Source organism: Zalophus californianus, chromosome 8 (genome assembly GCF_009762305.2).
Source record: "Zalophus californianus isolate mZalCal1 chromosome 8, mZalCal1.pri.v2, whole genome shotgun sequence".
Classification (NCBI taxonomy): domain Eukaryota; kingdom Metazoa; phylum Chordata; class Mammalia; order Carnivora; family Otariidae; genus Zalophus; species Zalophus californianus.
Window position 1 is genome coordinate 22,456,935 of NC_045602.1, and position 16,581 is coordinate 22,473,515.

General features: G+C 52.4%; 3 protein-coding genes across 10 annotated transcripts; 1 reads left to right on the forward strand and 2 right to left on the reverse strand.

Annotated features, from left to right (window-relative positions):
- Positions 1-1,930: 1,930 nt before the first annotated feature.
- Positions 1,931-6,751, reverse strand: EIF2B4 (eukaryotic translation initiation factor 2B subunit delta). Of its 5 annotated transcripts, XM_027623250.1 has the most exons (14): positions 6,645-6,662; positions 6,217-6,260; positions 6,030-6,112; positions 5,755-5,890; positions 5,155-5,358; positions 4,795-4,877; positions 4,515-4,606; positions 4,160-4,274; positions 3,881-3,957; positions 3,604-3,706; positions 3,202-3,329; positions 2,882-3,059; positions 2,301-2,481; positions 1,931-2,178 (listed from the first exon to the last, which is right to left on the reverse strand). In XM_027623250.1, the coding sequence occupies exons 4-14, from the start codon at positions 5,873-5,875 to the stop codon at positions 1,979-1,981; spliced, it is 1,482 nt and encodes a 493-aa protein (XP_027479051.1). In that variant the 5' UTR covers positions 5,876-5,890; positions 6,030-6,112; positions 6,217-6,260; positions 6,645-6,662; the 3' UTR covers positions 1,931-1,978. The 5 variants fall into 5 exon arrangements, with proteins under 5 accessions (XP_027479051.1, XP_027479053.1, XP_027479050.1 ...); XM_027623252.1 differs by lacking the exon at positions 6,030-6,112 and having other exon boundaries at positions 6,645-6,751; XM_027623249.1 differs by lacking the exons at positions 6,030-6,112; positions 6,645-6,662 and having other exon boundaries at positions 6,217-6,447.
- A 135-nt stretch (positions 6,752-6,886) lies between these two features.
- On the forward strand, positions 6,887-12,643 carry SNX17 (sorting nexin 17). Its single transcript, XM_027623259.1, has 15 exons — positions 6,887-7,120; positions 7,583-7,657; positions 8,680-8,797; positions 9,317-9,381; positions 9,659-9,769; positions 9,881-9,971; positions 10,124-10,211; positions 10,447-10,516; positions 10,805-10,897; positions 10,988-11,191; positions 11,315-11,440; positions 11,603-11,680; positions 11,826-11,900; positions 11,993-12,034; positions 12,127-12,643. The coding sequence occupies exons 1-15, from the start codon at positions 7,058-7,060 to the stop codon at positions 12,238-12,240; spliced, it is 1,413 nt and encodes a 470-aa protein (XP_027479060.1). The 5' UTR covers positions 6,887-7,057; the 3' UTR covers positions 12,241-12,643.
- Positions 12,644-12,752: 109 nt separating this feature from the next.
- Positions 12,753-16,372, reverse strand: ZNF513 (zinc finger protein 513). Of its 4 annotated transcripts, none has more exons than XM_027623256.1 (5): positions 16,025-16,372; positions 15,618-15,773; positions 14,013-14,600; positions 13,245-13,921; positions 12,757-13,031 (listed from the first exon to the last, which is right to left on the reverse strand). In XM_027623256.1, the coding sequence occupies exons 1-5, from the start codon at positions 16,077-16,079 to the stop codon at positions 12,969-12,971; spliced, it is 1,539 nt and encodes a 512-aa protein (XP_027479057.1). In that variant the 5' UTR covers positions 16,080-16,372; the 3' UTR covers positions 12,757-12,968. The 4 variants fall into 4 exon arrangements, with proteins under 4 accessions (XP_027479055.1, XP_027479059.1, XP_027479057.1 ...); XM_027623257.1 differs by having other exon boundaries at positions 12,761-13,074; positions 16,025-16,370; XM_027623254.1 differs by having other exon boundaries at positions 12,753-13,921; positions 16,025-16,367.
- Positions 16,373-16,581: the final 209 nt, after the last annotated feature.

The following is a 16,581-nucleotide window of genomic DNA, read 5'->3' on the forward strand; positions in this document are numbered from 1 at the left end:
ATTTTGATTGACAGGCAATCTTTCAACTGCTATGTTCCCTGCCTCTAATCTCTACCAGTTACCTTTCTAAAACAAGGAGCTGACTTTGTCGATCCTCTGCTTAGTTTTAATGATTAATATGCTCAATACATAAAAAACCCATGAGTTGATAATCCCTTTTTAAAAAAAAAAGAGAGAAAGCCGACTAATCCATAACTACTCATTGTATGCCACTGGAAGTAAATAGTGATCAATTCCTGGAACCTAGCAAATAAAAGGAAAGAAACATTTATCCTTTCTTTCCAGTATGAACTCCAATTCAGAATAAACAGTGAGAAGGAATTCTTTTTAGAAGATTATGAGCTAGTAAATATGGAAAGAATCATAGAATTAGGGGGAAAAATTTTGCATCCCCTAATGAATTCAGGCAATAACCACCAGTGGTTATAAAACCACTAAATGAAAATTTGTTGAGAAACTTAAAAATTTTGAACTTTAAAACTGGACCCACTCATCACTGAACATGGGACAACCAGCTATTATTTGCCTCCTGATGTGAGGCGATATGAAACGCAGCACCACTTACTAAGTATTCTTGCCCAAGAAGTTGAATGGAAATGGGTTAGAGGAAGGAGTTAAATGATACCACATGGAAGCCAACAGTCAAATCCAGAGTGGGGAACATTTTATGATAACTTGATTTCTGGAACAGGTCAGTCCTGAGAAAAGAAGGGAGGTTGAGGAGACTGCTTCTGATAAATTGAAGACCTACTAACCAAATGTAATGTACAGATTTGCTTGGGTCCTGATTCAAACAAACCAACTGCAAAAAAGCCAGTTTTTGAGATAATCAAGGAAATTTGATTACAGACTGAACAATACTAAGAACTTAATAGGTGTAACAATAACACGGTAAACGTCTATTTTTTAGAGACACATACTGAGGTTTGTAGGAGTGAAATGATACAGTATCTGGGATTTCCTCTAAAGTAACTTCAGCAAGGTATAAGAAAAAGAAAGCAAATGTGGTCAATCTTGATAATTATTGTATCTGGGATGGGGATTCTTAGGATAGTTCACTCTACTTCTGTTTGCAATTTTTCAATAAAACAAACACACACGTACACACAGAACAGATGACTATCCCATTTTTCTAGGCCAACCACAATGGTTAAGACTCACAATCTGGCCCCAGCCCAACCTACCTTTCCTTCTTTATCACTCACTCTCCACCTAAGTCTCGGGTCTAGCCTCACCACACCACTTGACACTTTGGACTGGCCACTCTGTTTTTGCATTCAAGCTATTCCCACTGCAGATCCGCCTTCCCATTCTTTTCCAACTGGGAAACTCCCTACCCTCATAGGTCATATGCTCCCTGTGAAGTCTTCTTCGACCTTACTAGGTTTCCTGGCATCATCTGTGGTTGCCTCCTAGGAACTCTGTTCATACGACCAGTGGAACTTCTTTCATACTGCAGATACTGTCTACTTTCACCATGATGAGTGTTCCTCAATGGCAGATGGCATAAAAGTTAGGGGCACAGTCTCTCAATCCAGAATGCCTGAGGGATCACAAGCTGCTTTTGTTACTGTATTACCCTGGACAAGTAACTCAGTCTCTCTGTGCCTTAGCTGAGTTGCCTTGGCAAGTAACTTAACCTCTGTGTCTCAGTTTTCTTATTCATAAAATTTCCTTTTATAGAGCTATCTTAACCTTCCTAAACAGATCAGAAAGGGATTATAGCAGTTTCGGACACATAATAAGTACTCAACATCTAAAAATACTACTTACTGATATGAAATAATTTAACATACCAATATATTAGATTAACAATCCTAAAACACTAAAGATATTTCTCTGATTTGTCCCTATATTCCTCCTCATATCTAACTCAGTGTCTGTAACCTAAATGATGGCGATACTATAAAGAGATACAAAGGCAGCAGAGTTGCTGAATGCAGGGAGTATGTCATTTATTGACCCTGGGTTCCCCCACTCACTGGTCGCTACTCTTGACTCGTAGAACAACAGGTACAGAACTGCAAGGAATCATCCCCAGCTCCGTGATCACCAGATCCACCAGTTCCGGGGGGGTCACGTCATAGACTAGATTCAACAACCGTAGGGACAGGTGGTTCTGCCAGTTAGCCAGGGCCACCTGTTCTCCTCGCTCACACAGCAGATCATCAGGGTCACCTGCAATGGGAGACATACCGATTTATGTCCGTTGAGAAAACAAGTTGTAGTTCAACCCTCCCTCCTCCCTCCCAAATCTCAGATCTTTGGAACTTTCTCTTCTGCCCTCCTGGGCTCCTTACCTAGCTCATTAGAGACAAAGGCATCAGTCTGCACACGCTCACAGAACTTGTACGTTTCACAGCAGACCAGCACTGGCACATTATGCACCCGTGCCACCAGGGCCAGCTGCGCTGTCCCTACCCGGGACATCACGGACCCGTTGGCCAGGAGTGCATGAGCTCCCAATAGCACCTTAGAAACCTATTTGTTTTGAACAGTGGAGAGGGGGAAAAAACGTGGCATGTGATTAATGCACCAAAAGGTTCCCCACTCCTGCTCAGGACAGCAGTATTAAGACAATAATAGAACTTAATGATGGCTCTTCTTGGAAAACACCTGACCATTGACCCACTGCACCTCCCACAAGAAAATGAAACTCCAAAGTTATTTTTGTCCCGTTTCCTCTTGGTGGCTGCTAGTTTACTGTCCTTACAATAACAACAATGCTAGAACATGCTATAGGTGTTTTTCCTATTAAATATAAACAAGGATATAAAATTCTAGTATTCTTAAATAATCATAACCTTGGGAAGATAGGATTATGTCTACACCACTACACCCTTTTACCTCCAACTCTGGAGTCCCTCTCCTCTGCCCTCACCTCTGGGAGCACATAGGAGGCTGCAGGAATCAGCAGGTAGGACGCAGGGACCCCAGCACGGACCAGAGAACGTAGTGTGTGCCTTCCCTCCAGCCGTGGCCGACTGTCCACCACTACCACCCGAAACCGCCGGTCCTTAGCCCAAGCCTCCTGAAGAATTCGTGACACCAGAGATGAGCTGTAGTGAATGGAGAGGACGATTCAGTTATAGATGTCACTAACTGATAGCCAGACAGCTCATTACTAAAGAGCAAAAGGGCAGTCCTTTCTTCAGATTGTTTCACCCCCTAATTTTCTCAGTCACAGGGTCTGGAACATACCATCCATATACCAGGATCACATCCCCATTATTGATCTTCTTACACGCAAAGCGGGAAATTGCCCGAGCTGCGAGCACAATCTTCTCTTGCACATACCGATCAATAGCTGTTCGAAGTTCTGATTTGGCCTAAATGGATTAAAATGCTTAGGGAACAAGAAATGGACACATTTCTTCCTCTGATCTTCCTCTGATCATCATACCAGGTGCCTGAGCATGCGTACAATGATGGGCTCAAAGGAGGCTTAATGGGGGCCCAAAGGTGGCACAAGTCAGACAGCCCAACCATGTGCTTAACCCTGGACCAGGGCGGAATGGCCTCACTGTCCCTTCTGGGAGTCCGGGACGTGTCTCTCGGCTGTACCCTGAGGTGCACGCCTTGCCCATTGCTCATACTCATCACCTCCTCTTCCCGCTTGCAGCTGCTCACACCCGTGATCTCCTTGTTGAGGAACTTGATGGCGTTGTACATGCTTGCTGACAGGGGACGGCACTGAGCCAGGAAGCTACAAAGACAGGACCTCACGTTTGTGCGGCTCTACAACTTACGTCTGTGCTTAAAAATGTTCTCTTTAAAAAGAAGACAAGAACAGAAAAATAAAACAGGTAAAAGAGCAAGAAACAGGATACAAGAAGAGAACGAGGGGAGGTACAAGCGGACTTGCAGTGGCTGTCCTTACCTGAAGTAGGGCTTTAGTTTATTCACTAGATCCCTTGAGAGTTCTTCATTGGGAGGTGTTGTGTAATCCTGAATCACCTACAGGGTACACACAGTGGTCAGCAAAACGTCCCTTAATAAAGGTCTCTGAAAGGGGGGGTAGGGCAAGTTTCACTGAGCAAAGTGCTCTGAGGATAGAGTCATTCCCTCTGTCTCCCAGAAATTACTTTGGGTGAGAGGAAGCTGAGGTAGTGTTGGGAACAGTGGGATTCGATCCTAGAGGGAACAGGACGGGGCATACCTGCTGCAAGGCACGAAGCAGGGCAATACACCGGGCGTTGGAGCCACTGACCAGGCCCTGGGAGTACTGCAGGCCGAGTCGCACCATGGCTGGGTGGATCACAGAGGATGGGATGCTGATGGGATGGCGGTGTCACACACTTTGCAAGGGAGCTTGAGCACCTACTGCCCACCTGCCCCTGATGAAAAGGAACTTCCTTCACTAGCACAGACACCCCCATTTCCTCTAGAGTTCTGCCTTATGTGCAGGCTTCTTCCCACACATCCCATCTCAAATTTCCAGTCACTTTCAATACTGAGTCACCAAAACTCCTAGAACTTCAATTAAAAGTTATGACAGTTTCATAGGATCCTACCTCATATACTGAGTCAGAGAGTTTTGTTTGCTGTACTGGGGTAGGTGGGAGAAAAGACTGACTTTGGATCCATAATCGTTTCGTGTAGGAACCTTGACAGAACAGGAACAGGAGCAGTGGAAAGCAAGTAAACAGTGAGGCTACTTTGCCCCAAATTCCCATTCTTCTCCAGGGTCTCAGTCTCACTCTGCCTCGACCACCTCACCCTCCCTCCCCGCCGACCCCCACCATCCCATCTCCCTTAGGCAATTTCTGGCCACACAATGAAACCACTTCCTACCTCTTGTTGCTCTGGTTTTTTAGCAAGCCTTCTCAGAAGTGTGAGGTCATCAACCTGAGTGTGCTCAGGGAGACGCTTCACTCCTAAAAGATGATAACCATATTTTTAAGACACTGTAGATAATAATGAGAAATCTGCTCTTAATGCATAAGGGACATCAAGAAAAACTGAACAGAGGGGAGGGGAAAAACAGGGGAGAAAAGAATAGAAGAAATAAAGACAGGATGAGGTAGAGGGGAGAATTTTGAGCTCTTGGTCCCAAGGCAAAGAATGGGAAGGGAGAGCTGTTTTACCATGGGGAAGCTTGAGCTACACAAGAATTAAAATCAAAACAGAGGTCCTGAAATGAAGGGAAAGTACCTGAGGGGGTTTCTCCAGCTGTGCTGGGGCAGGCCCGAGGAGGTGGTCCTCCTTGTTCCCCTTTCCTTGCCTGTTTCAGGGCCCGCTCTGCCTCCTGCTTAGCTCGCCGTTCAGCACGAAGTTCAGCTTTACTTCGACCAGCTGGAACTTTCTCCCCAGCAGTAGCCAGCTGACTGCCTGGTCCTGGCGGTTCTTTGGTTGGGCCTACGAAATAGAAAGAAGAGGTGCCCAAGCCCCAGGCAGGTAATATCTACCTATGCCCCAGCCAAAGTTTCTCTGCTTATCTAAACTTCCTTGCAGGCGCCTGGGTGGCTCAGTTGGTTAAGCGTCTGCCTTCAGCTCAGGTCATGATCCCAGGGTCCTGGGATCGAGCCCCGCATCGGGCTCCCTGCTCAGCCCGGAACCCGGGGCTCTCTCTGCCTGCAGCTCTCCCTTCTTGTGCGCTCTTGCTCTCTCTCTGACAAATAAGTAAAGTCTTAAAACAAACTTTTTCGTTTTTCACTTGCTCAAACCAACTTTGTTTGTCCTGTCTCCTCCTCTTCTCTCCCACACATCCCTCGACCAGTTCCACACCCCAGCCTTTTAAAAAAGCCTCCGCACCTTGACACTGGGCTGCAGGTACAGCAGAGCCAGTTTCTGGTTCTGCTCCCTTTTCCTCCTTCCGTTTCTTCTTCTGCTGTTTCTTTTCCTTCCGAAGCTGCAGCTTCTCTTCTTGGGTCATCTCCCTCCCTGCTGCCTGAGACACAGACATAGAATACTGCTCTTCCCCAACAATTCCAAAGACGAAAAAACATTACTGGTGCCTTCCAAGATTCCTATAAGGTAAAGCCCCTAATCCTCTCCCAACTCTAACCAGCTAGCTGCTACAAGCTTACATCCCATAGAGATCGAAGTTTCTCCTCCAGGATCAGAGTCACATACTGTTAAGGCTGAAAGAATTCTGTAAAATCTCGTTTTCCTGAGAAATACAGTGAAACGGGGATGGAGGCTGGGGCGGAATGAAGCTGACACAGCCTCCTGCGTAGAGCTTGACAGGCGTTTTGGGAGGGCATCCTCACTTACCCCAGGCCGAGTAGAAAGCTCCGCCTTCATCCCAGACCCCGAGTCTGCATCAGAAAACAGGTCACAAAGTGAGCCAGAGAGTCTCCGGGAGGGTTTGGAGGGGCTTGTACCCGGCGCGGCTGGCTGCTGGGTTGGCATGACCACAGCTCCGCCGCCAGGCGGGAGGCAAGCCAGGGATCCGCGTGGGGACGCAATGCGCCGCAGGATCAAAAGGAAGGCGGGGGAGGGAGCCGAGCGGGGCCCCCCACCCTTCTCGCCCAGAGCCAGCCGGTACGCGGCGCGGGGCTGCGCCCCAAGGCAGTGCACCCCAGCGTCCGGAGAGGCGCCGGAACGGAACGACAGGACCCAGAGGGACTCAGGGCTCGGCCGTAGCCGTCTACCGCCCGGCGGCTCGCGTACCTGTGAGTGCTCCCCTGCCCTTCACTCACCCTCACGGACAGCCACAGCCACGGCAGCCATCACCCTCGGTCCTAGGCTCCGCCCGCCGCAGTCCCTGGGCCTACAGCGCCACCTGGGTCGACACCCGCGGCGCGCAGCCCTCCGCGGACTACAATGTCCGACGTGCACTGGGGCTCCGCCCCGGACTACGGGCACTGAGGAGGGCCCTCTCAGCTTTGAGCTCCCAGGCGTGGCAGTCGGCTCTTGCCCTTTAGACTACAGTTCCCAGCATGCCAGGGGGGCTGCGCCCAGAGAGGACGTCCCACCACTCTTTCCACCTCCGATCCCACCCCCCCAAAATGGCGAGTGAGGCAGCGGGGACGCGTTGAGCGGCGGAGGCGAGCGTGTAAAGCCGCTGCGGCCCTGTCAGTTCGGAGCCCAGCTGGGCCCTGCCGCAGGGAACATGCACTTTTCCATTCCTGAAACCGAGTCCCGCAGCGGGGACAGCGGCGGCTCCGCCTACGTGGTGAGGAGCGGCCGGAGCCGGGCCGGGCAGGGGCGGGGATAACGGGCCGGAGCCCTCTCAGAGCGGCCTCCGAGGCCTGGCCGCCACCCTTGGGGCCTGGTCCCAGGCCGCCGACTCCCGACGGCCTCGCTGGGAGCTTATATCCCGTCTCAGATTCGTCCAAAGGTCGCCCAAGCTCCCGCAGGTCCTTTGTTCGCCCGCGTCGTCTCCCTCTGGCTGGGCCGCGGCCGCTCTGGTGGGCGTCACTGGCCTCTTGGGGAGGGAGCCTGCGGCATGAGCGCCCGAGTTGCCCCCGGCTGGTCCTTCTGCTTTAGGACCTGGCCCTGGGGAAAACAGACTGATAAACCCTCTGACGGTCTCGGTGCGTTACTCAGGCGGAGCTTGTGCCAGACGACTTCTGGCCAGGGTTTTCAAGGGATCGCCCAGACCGCGACCCTATAATGCCTGCTTTTGTGTCTTCAGGCCTATAACATTCACGTGAATGGAGTCCTGCATTGCCGGGTGCGCTACAGCCAGCTCCTGGGGCTGCACGAGCAGGTGGGACTAGCACCCCTTGAGGCAGCTTTCCTACACCTTTCCTACACCTGGGCATCAGTGTCTCCATTTTCCCCCTCTTGGCTTCCTCGTAGATTGTGTAGTTTCCCTTTAATCACTGCCACTGGGGAGGATCTGGTACTTTATCTTATCGATTGACATTTCTGGGGAACTCCCTCAGAAGCTTACTGTCTGCGGCTCTAACTGCTCCTCTTTATACTCAAATCTGCCTCTCTGCTTCCCTGTCCCCAGTCTTACTTCAGCCTTTGCCTGTGCATGGAAAAACCGACCTCCCCCTCTGCTGCCAAAGCACATTTTTTTCTATCATCTGAGCTGCAACTTGAAATTCTTTTCCCTTCTCAGACAAATCATTCACTGATCTTTCTGTGCTCTTTAGCTCATTTCAATGGGCCTACCTATTCAGTTATCCTTATGTATCTCTGATGCAGTGTTTCTATGTTCTCCTCACCAGGTTGCAAGGTCTCTTCAACTCAGTACAGAGTCCTGGTTCTACTGATAACTAGCTGTGCAACCCTGAGCAGTTACCTAATTTCTTTGGGCCTTAGTTTCTAAGACCGAAAAATGTATTTGTTGATCTGCAAAGTCCCTTTAAGTCTTAACACATTTTGTGAGTGTATTTAGCTGTACTTAACTGAGAACATAAATTTTCCTTATAAAGTTCTTTGTTTCCTGTGAGGGTTCGATGGACACAGTCTTGCTAAATAATCAAAGGGTACCGTAGGCCCTGGCCCTATACAAACCTTACCCACACTGTGAAGGGGCTGACTTGTACATAGTAAGATAGGAAAGAACTTATATTTAGGACAGAGGAACAGCTCCACTGGGATGCTACCTCTGCCCAAGGAAGGATTTCCTGGATAACCAGGGTAGATTGCGGGGGGGTGGGGGGGAGAGGTGGGGAGCTGAGGGAAGGGAAGGGGAACCCAAGAGAACATTGTAAGTGTGGATTGCCTCTTTCATTTGCTATATTTTATGTGAAGGGTCGTATCTCTTTCTCCAAATAGCTTCGGAAGGAGTATGGGGCCAATGTTCTTCCTGCATTTCCCCCAAAGAAGCTTTTCTCTCTGACACCTGCTGAGGTAGAACAGAGGAGAGAGCAGTTAGAGAAGTACATGCAAGCTGGTGAGTGGTTGGAGGGAACTTTAGGCTGTGTTGAGAGCTATGGGAAGAGACTCAAAGCAGTTGGTTCTGTAGACTGGCCTGAATTAATTTCTACATCTGGGGAGCCTCTTGTTTGATCTCTTATTTAATTAGGAAAAGTAAATAGCATGCAAGGATGCGCTAGGTATTAGCAGAGCAATTTGGTCAATGTACTAATACAGTCTGGAAATACAATGTAACACTACATAGTCTTAAAGGAGTTTAGATTGGTGGGGAGAACTTAATTTGTATCTGACGTGCTTTAGAGTAACATCATTGTTATTTCCCTAGTTCTGTAGACTGGACTCAACTAGATGGCAGCCAAGGGTGGGGCAGGTGAAGAATATATGCAAACATTGAGTGAGGTGAGGCCAGCTGGGGGATATGACAGGCCATCATCAGCCCAGGAAGTGGGGTAGGGGGGAACCTACCAAGAACAGAACTGGGGGAAGTCCAGAGGGAGTCCTGAGTTACTGGAGTAGTGTTCTCTTGTCCCCACAGTTCGGCAAGACCCGCTACTTGGGAGCAGTGAGACCTTCAATAGCTTCCTGCGTCGGGCACAACAGGTAAGGCTCTGGGTGAGAACGAGATTTAAGGGAAGGGCTTTCCTGTAGGGTCATGTCATTTTAAGGCAGTGGCTACAGAAGAGTCATCCTGGTACCTTTTTTTATGGGAGGGGGCTTCTGCTGTACCAGTGAAATCAAGGAAACCCAGCCTGTAATTAAGCAACTGCGAATAAAAACACTAGAAGGACCTAGAAATAGAGAGTTGGGGATGGGTCAGAGCTGGACGCTGGGCAGGTGTTAACAAGGCAGTACCTCCATTCTCACGTATTCACACCAGGAGACACAGCAGGTCCCTACCGAGGAGGTTTCCTTGGAAGTGCTGCTCAGCAACGGGCAGAAAGTTCTGGTCAATGTGCTAACTTCAGATCAGACTGAAGATGTCCTAGAGGTGAGGCACTTGTACTTCACTGCCCCACCTCCCCCGCACCCCAGGGTCCCAGGTTTGGGGGTGACTGGAACCATCCAGTATGATGAGCTGTACTTGCTTCCCTATCCCCAGGCTGTGGCTGCAAAGCTGGATCTTCCAGATGACTTGATTGGATACTTTAGTCTCTTTCTAGTTCGAGAAAAAGAGGATGGAACCTTTTCTTGTGAGTTTCTGTGGACATGACTGCTTCCTTGTTCTTCTAGTAGTGAATTTGCCCCACTAGTTCTTCCCCAAATCTGACATTTCCTCAGGGCTCCTCTCCTGACTTTTCTCCCCTTGAGTCATATGACATTTCTTTTTTTTTTTAACCCATAGTTGTACGGAAGTTGCAAGAGTTTGAGCTGCCTTATGTGTCTGTTACCAGTCTTCGGAGTCAAGAGTATAAGATTGTGCTAAGGAAGAGGTCAGGGCTGGGCTTGGAGGAGGGGGAGGGTGCTGGATTGATTACTGGGTCATGTACTGAGACAGAATAACCTTGACAAGGGGGTAGCACTGGGTGTTTATACCAGGCCTCCCAAGCTTCCTCCCACTATACCACCATAGTTGCCCGATAGTTCCAGATTGCTATTTTCTATTCCACCTCTCTTGCCTTACCCCAGCTTAGCCCCATTACCCCTTTCCACCCCTTGGCCTCACAGTTATTGGGACTCTGCCTATGATGACGATGTCATGGAGAACCGGGTTGGCCTGAACCTGCTTTATGCTCAGGTGAGCTTGGAGCTGCCTCAGAACCCTTCCCCTGAAATAGATACTGGTGTCCCACTCTGCCAAGGAAACTCTTCATGTCTTTACACCCAGTTCATGGGAAAGTTCCTAGAATACTATCAGGATACCTGGCACTGTTCCTACTTTGTAAGCTGATATAGTCAAGGACTCATTGCAAAGAGGTTGCTCAAGCATGGGGCTAAGGGTCAGGCTGGACAGAGGTAACTGGACACTTTTCTTGGACCTCTGATTGGAAGCCCCAAACCCCCCCACCCCTTGTCTCTACCTTAGACAGTATCAGACATTGAGCGTGGGTGGATTCTGGTCACCAAGGAGCAGCACCGGCAGCTCAAATCTCTGCAAGAGAAGGTCTCCAAGAAGGAGGTGAGCCTGCTTTCCTGTCTCCTTCCAAGGGTTGTTTTCTGATTCACCCCGTCCCTTTCTGACCCACCCCATGTGGTGACTGGGTTTCAGTTCCTGCGGCTGGCACAGACGCTGCGGCACTATGGCTACTTGCGCTTTGATGCCTGTGTGGCTGACTTCCCAGAGAAGGACTGTCCCGTGGTGGTGAGCGCAGGCAACAGTGAGCTCAGCCTCCAGCTCCGCCTGCCCGGCCAGCAGCTCCGCGAAGGCTCCTTCCGGGTCACCCGCATGCGGTGCTGGCGGGTCACCTCCTCTGTGAGTTGGGTAGGCCTTTGGGATGGTGGCCTGGCAAGCCTTGAGCTTCAGGAATGGGCTGCAGTAGATCAAGGAGGGAGGGAGATTGGCTGGAACAATCTCAGCCTATCCTTTCTCTACCAGGTGCCACTGCCCAGTGGAGGCACAAGCAGCCCAGGCCGGGGCCGGGGTGAGGTGCGCCTGGAACTGGCTTTTGAATACCTCATGAGCAAGGACCGGCTACAGTGGGTCACCATCACCAGCCCCCAGGTGTGAGCCCACCCTCAGGCCTCCTCTGGAGCCCATTGCACCGTCTCTTAGATACCCAAGTCTAGGGCTTCCAGGACTCCATGTGAGTGGGAGCCCTTGTCTTAGGGGTGTTGGGCTCAGGATGACCACTCTAGTCAGGCTGAGCTCTCTTCTTGCCCTCAGGCTATCATGATGAGTATCTGCTTGCAGTCCATGGTAGATGAACTGATGGTGAAGAAATCTGGTGGCAGCATCAGGAAGGTAAGCAATGGGTGTGGACCAAGCAGCTGAATGGTTGTGCCCTGCCTCTTGTCCTAAGTGTGAAGCTTCTCCCAAGAGGAAGGAGAAGTGGTGGGGATTCCAAAGGGATCTTGCTCTTACCAGCACTTCACGTCTCCATCCCTAGATGCTGCGCCGGCGAGTGGGGGGCACCCTGAGACGCTCAGACAGCCAGCAAGCAGTGAAGTCCCCACCCCTGCTTGTACGTATCACTTTCTGATCAGTACCCCAGCTGCCAGCCTTGCCTTAGCTCCCTCAGTGAGGTTTCTGACACCTCTGTCTCTTCTTCCCCAGGAGTCACCCGATGCCAGCCGGGAGTCCACGGTCAAACTCTCAGTGAGTTTCCCATGAGGGTTGGTGAGGTTGGCATGGGTAGGGCATCTCAGGGAGGCCCAAGCCCTCTGACCCCAACCCTGCCTTTGTTACAGAGCAAGCTGAGTGCCGTGAGCTTGCGGGGGATTGGCAGTCCCAGCACAGATGCCAGTGCCAGTGACGTCCACGGCAATTTTGCCTTCGAGGGCATTGGAGATGAGGATCTGTGATCTCCAGTGCCCAGATGTCTGCCCTCTACCCTGGAGGAATGTTGAGAAACTTGCCCTGTGCCTCTATCCCCCAAGCCGGTGGGGGGGGGTGTCTTTTCCTTCCTTCCTTCCTTCCCCTTTCTTCTCTTGGCCAGGGGCTTCCTAACCCACCTTCCCTTCCACCCCCTGGGTTGGCTGCACAAAGGATTGTTCTTTCTTTTCAGAGCTGGCCCTCAATGCCAAATTAGCATTTAGTATTTTGCACAAAGTCCAAGGGACCATGGCTACCTGCCTTGGGGAGGAAACACAGCTTCCCCTGTGGCTGCTTCTGGCTTCTCGGGGCCATGGGCCAAGGGGATGGGCAGAGGTCTGTGTATGGTCTGGCCCAGCTCCCCGTCATTAAACTCAGCCTGATTGCTGCCTACCTCTGTTTCCCTTCACTGCCCCGGCTCCCCCCCATCACAGCACAGACTGCTGTGCTAAGGGTGAGGTGGAGCTGTGCTTGCCACTGCCAACTCCACATAGACATGGCTTTGTTAGTGTTTCCTTTATTATAAAGCACTGAAATAAGTTAAATAAACAGGTGGGAGGCTGGGCAGTCCCCCAGCCAGTTCCTCTGCTGCCCCTGGGAGCAGTGGAGGTGAATGCAGGGCCCTTCTCACTGAGCTCATGAAGTGCCTCAGTCAAGGAAGGCCCCCTGGTCCGTATGGGCCCCTCGCCCATGGGGTTTGGGCTGGTCCATATAGTGCCTAGGTTAGTCTGTGGAGCCCCTGGCCAGCGGGGGAGGAAGTAGAAGGTGGCTTCCGGTCCATCTGTATAAAAGGTACAGGAGAGGCAGGGCTAATCCACAGGGCCCTGAGAGAGAAGGACCTAGTTCAGGGCGAGTCCGTGTGGAGAGCCCGGCTACCAGCAGCACTCAAAGCTGTTGGGCCCCGAGAGCTCAACATAGAGGAGGGGCTGTGAGGTGGGGCCCAGCCCTCGGAGGCCGAGAGGCCAGGCCCTCCTGCCCCACCATGGCCGTGCACCTTCTGGTGGCGTTTGTAGTTGTCCCAGTGGCCCGTGGTGTAGGCGCAGGTGGCACAGCGGAAGGGCTTCTCGCCTGTGTGCCGCAGCATGTGGCGTTTGAGGTTCATGCTCTGATTGCAGCTGTAGTTGCAAAGGCTACACCGAAAAGGTTTGTCCCCAGAGTGGATGCGACCGTGACGCTTGAGGTTGGCCAGGTTGCCACAGGCATAGGGGCAGAGGGGGCACTTGTAGGGCTTCTCTCCTGTGTGGACGCGCTGGTGCCGTTTCAGGTTATCCAGATGAGCAGAGGCATAGGGACAGCGGGCGCAGCGAAAGGGCTTCTCGCCACTATGTGTCTTCATGTGCCGGGCCAGGTGGTTGGGATAGTGAGTGGCAAAGGGGCAGAGGCTACAGGCAAAGCCTTTGTCACTGGGGCCCTGGGGCCCCCCACTGGCACCCCCTCCAGGCTCTCCTCGCATGCAGCGCCCACACATGGCAGCTCCCAGCCGGCTACCCTCCCCCTCTTCCAGCTCCTGTCCACAGTTGCGGCAGGTCCAAGGGAACAGCAGCTCTGGCAGTGGTTCTGATCCAGTCCCACAGAGGCCCTCCCCATCACCCTGCAGCTGCCCACAGTCCGGCAGGAAACTGGCACCACCTGGTGGCACATGGAGGCTCAAGTCCGGAAGCAGCAGAGCATCTGTGGGGACAGTGAGATCTGAGCTATGAATCCAAGTATCCCTAGGGCCACCCACCCACAACCCAGGTTCTTTTGGGTTCTGGCTTTTTACCTTCAGGTCGCCGGGGCACTGCCCCCTCCTGCTCTGTGGGACTGGGAGGCCGGGTGGGACGTGGAGCGCAGCAGCGGAAGCCACAGGTCGGGCAGGGAGGAGTGGGGGGCCCCGCGTGGGTGCGCTGATGCCGCCTCAGGTTGCCCAGGCTGCTGCAGGCAAAGGGGCAGTGGGGACAGCGGTAGGGCTTCTCGCCAGTGTGGGTGCGGGTATGTCGCGTCAGGTTGACGAGCTGGGCTGAGGCGTAGGGGCAGCGGCCACAGCGGAACGGCTTCTCCCCGCTGTGTGTCTGCATGTGCCGCTTCAGGTGGCTCGAGTAGTGGGACACGAAGGCGCAGAGGCGGCATGAGTATAGTAGCCGTGGGGGCAGCGGGGGCCCCCCACCCGGCCCTCCTGCCCCACAACACGGCCCCTCACCTGTCGGCCCCCCACACAGCTGGCAGGCTGGGCCTGGCCTCTCACCCCTGGCCTCCCCTCGACCCCTGGCTGGTTCCTCAACTTCACTCTCGGCACTTAGTGGCCGGCCGCCCCCAGACTCGTCATCACTCAGCCCGTAGGGAAGCCCAGGCCTGGCCCCCAGAGAGTCTCCTGGTAAGACAGACATGAGAAGAGACATCAACATGGGGTAGGACCAGGCTCCAAACTCGCTTAGTGGTGTCTCCCCTCCCCTTGCTTGGCCCCACCCTTCACTTCAGTGATCCTGAAAATTCAATATGAATTATCTGCTTCTGAGTCTGTATTAACCTAGTGATGACAGCTGTACCTAATTCCACTGCACGGAAAAAGATCAAAGGCTCACAGTGGACCACAGGCTGAAATGAACCAATAGTGTAATTAGCTGATTCTCGGGATAAGAAAGTTAAGTAAAAATACACAAGGCAGAGGCCTGAGACCTTATTCTAAGCTCTATGTTAGTAAGGTCCTTTTTAGTACAGAGCTGATTAGAAAATAAAAACTATGTCAAGAGTGAGGCAAAATCTGGAGTGAAGTGGATACAAAGTAATGTGCCTAAAAAACAGATTTTCTTTTACATGGATTCCCTCAATGATTTTCAAAAACATCCTTCGTATAGGTGGCAAAACATCCTTCGTATAGATGGCACAAGTTGGTAGGTGGTGCAGCAAATTAGGATGGGGTGATGTTATGATTGACAGGGAAAAGGACTATGCAAGAATACTTGGGGGTAGGGACCAAAACCTTGGGAAAGGGTTTATGCTGCAGGTTAAAGGGAGTTAGATTAGGTATAACTTAATTTGAATAAGAAGTTGTTTCCCTGAACCTCTTAAACTTCACATAAGGAATGTGCTAGGCAGGAGAACAAGGTTATTAAAAGGGCATTAACTTTTAACCACTTGCTCCATGTGATTCATCCACTGTCCTGTTCATACCACCTTCGGACCAGGCCCCAGAACTTCACCTCAACAAAGTGATAGAGCTCAATGGACCATTAGGCAAGTGAAAAAATCTAGCTCACATCTAAATAAAATCATCCCTAGGTTGTGGCACTGTTTCGTGTTTTGCTCACTGGCACTAAATCCTAACCCGCCTCCGGAAGGGCTGAGGTTCCAGTGACCACTAATCCTTGATCAAGTCCCTCAAACCCACCTTCAGAGTCTCTCTCGAAGCCCATGAGCTGGTCGCTGTTGCCGTCACCTTCCTCCTCTTCCTCTTCCTCCTCAAACTCCAGATCCTGGCCTAGTAGCAAATCACTCTCCAATACCAGGGCCCCGGGTCCTTCGTCGAGGGAGTCTTCGGTATCCACTGAAGAGGGGAGGGGGCTTGTAGATTCTCCCTCAGGAACCGTGCCCATCATCCCGCAAGCCGGGAACTAGCCCTCGCAGCCCGTACTTTCCGAACTCGCAGACCCTCTCGGGTTCCCTTAGTACCTCGGTAGGAAGCTAGGAGTCCAGATCGCCCACCCCATCCCTCAGGAGTTCCCCTCCACCCCGACCTGAACCCACTCCACTGACCCCACCCCCGCTCCTCCCCCCTCGCGGCCCCTGACCCCTGACCTTTGACCCCCTCGCATTTCACGGGCTGCGGGTGGCTCTGCTTCCTTCGGGGCATCGTGACCGGCTCCAGCCCGACGCGCCTCCGGCCTGCGGCCGCCCGGCCCCGCCCCTCCTAATCCGGCCTGCCCGCCCACCCTTCCTCTCAGGGCCCGCGGGCCGCCTCCATGCAGCGGCGCGGGCCCCGGGCAGCCCCCGGCCCTGGCCCCGGCGCCCAGCTCAGGCCGCTCCCGCCGCCGCCGCCGCGTCCATTCATGGAGCCCCCTACCCCCCCCTACGGAGACCAGCTGGTACCTCCGTCCTCGCTTCCGCTTCCGCTGCCGCAGAGCCACACGGGACGCGTAGTCCGGGGACAAGCGAAAGCGGCGAAAACGTCCAGAGCGTGACCAGGAAGTGATTGTGACGAAAGGAAGCGGGCAAGCCAATCAGAGGTCAGACAGAAACCAGGCGGGTGAGGAGGGCAGGAGAAGCCGCCCAGCTGGTCCTTGCCCCTACCTAGAGGAGCTAGGAAACTATTCTTGATTCCGGAAGGGGGAGGGGGTAGGATGAGCCGCGACGCT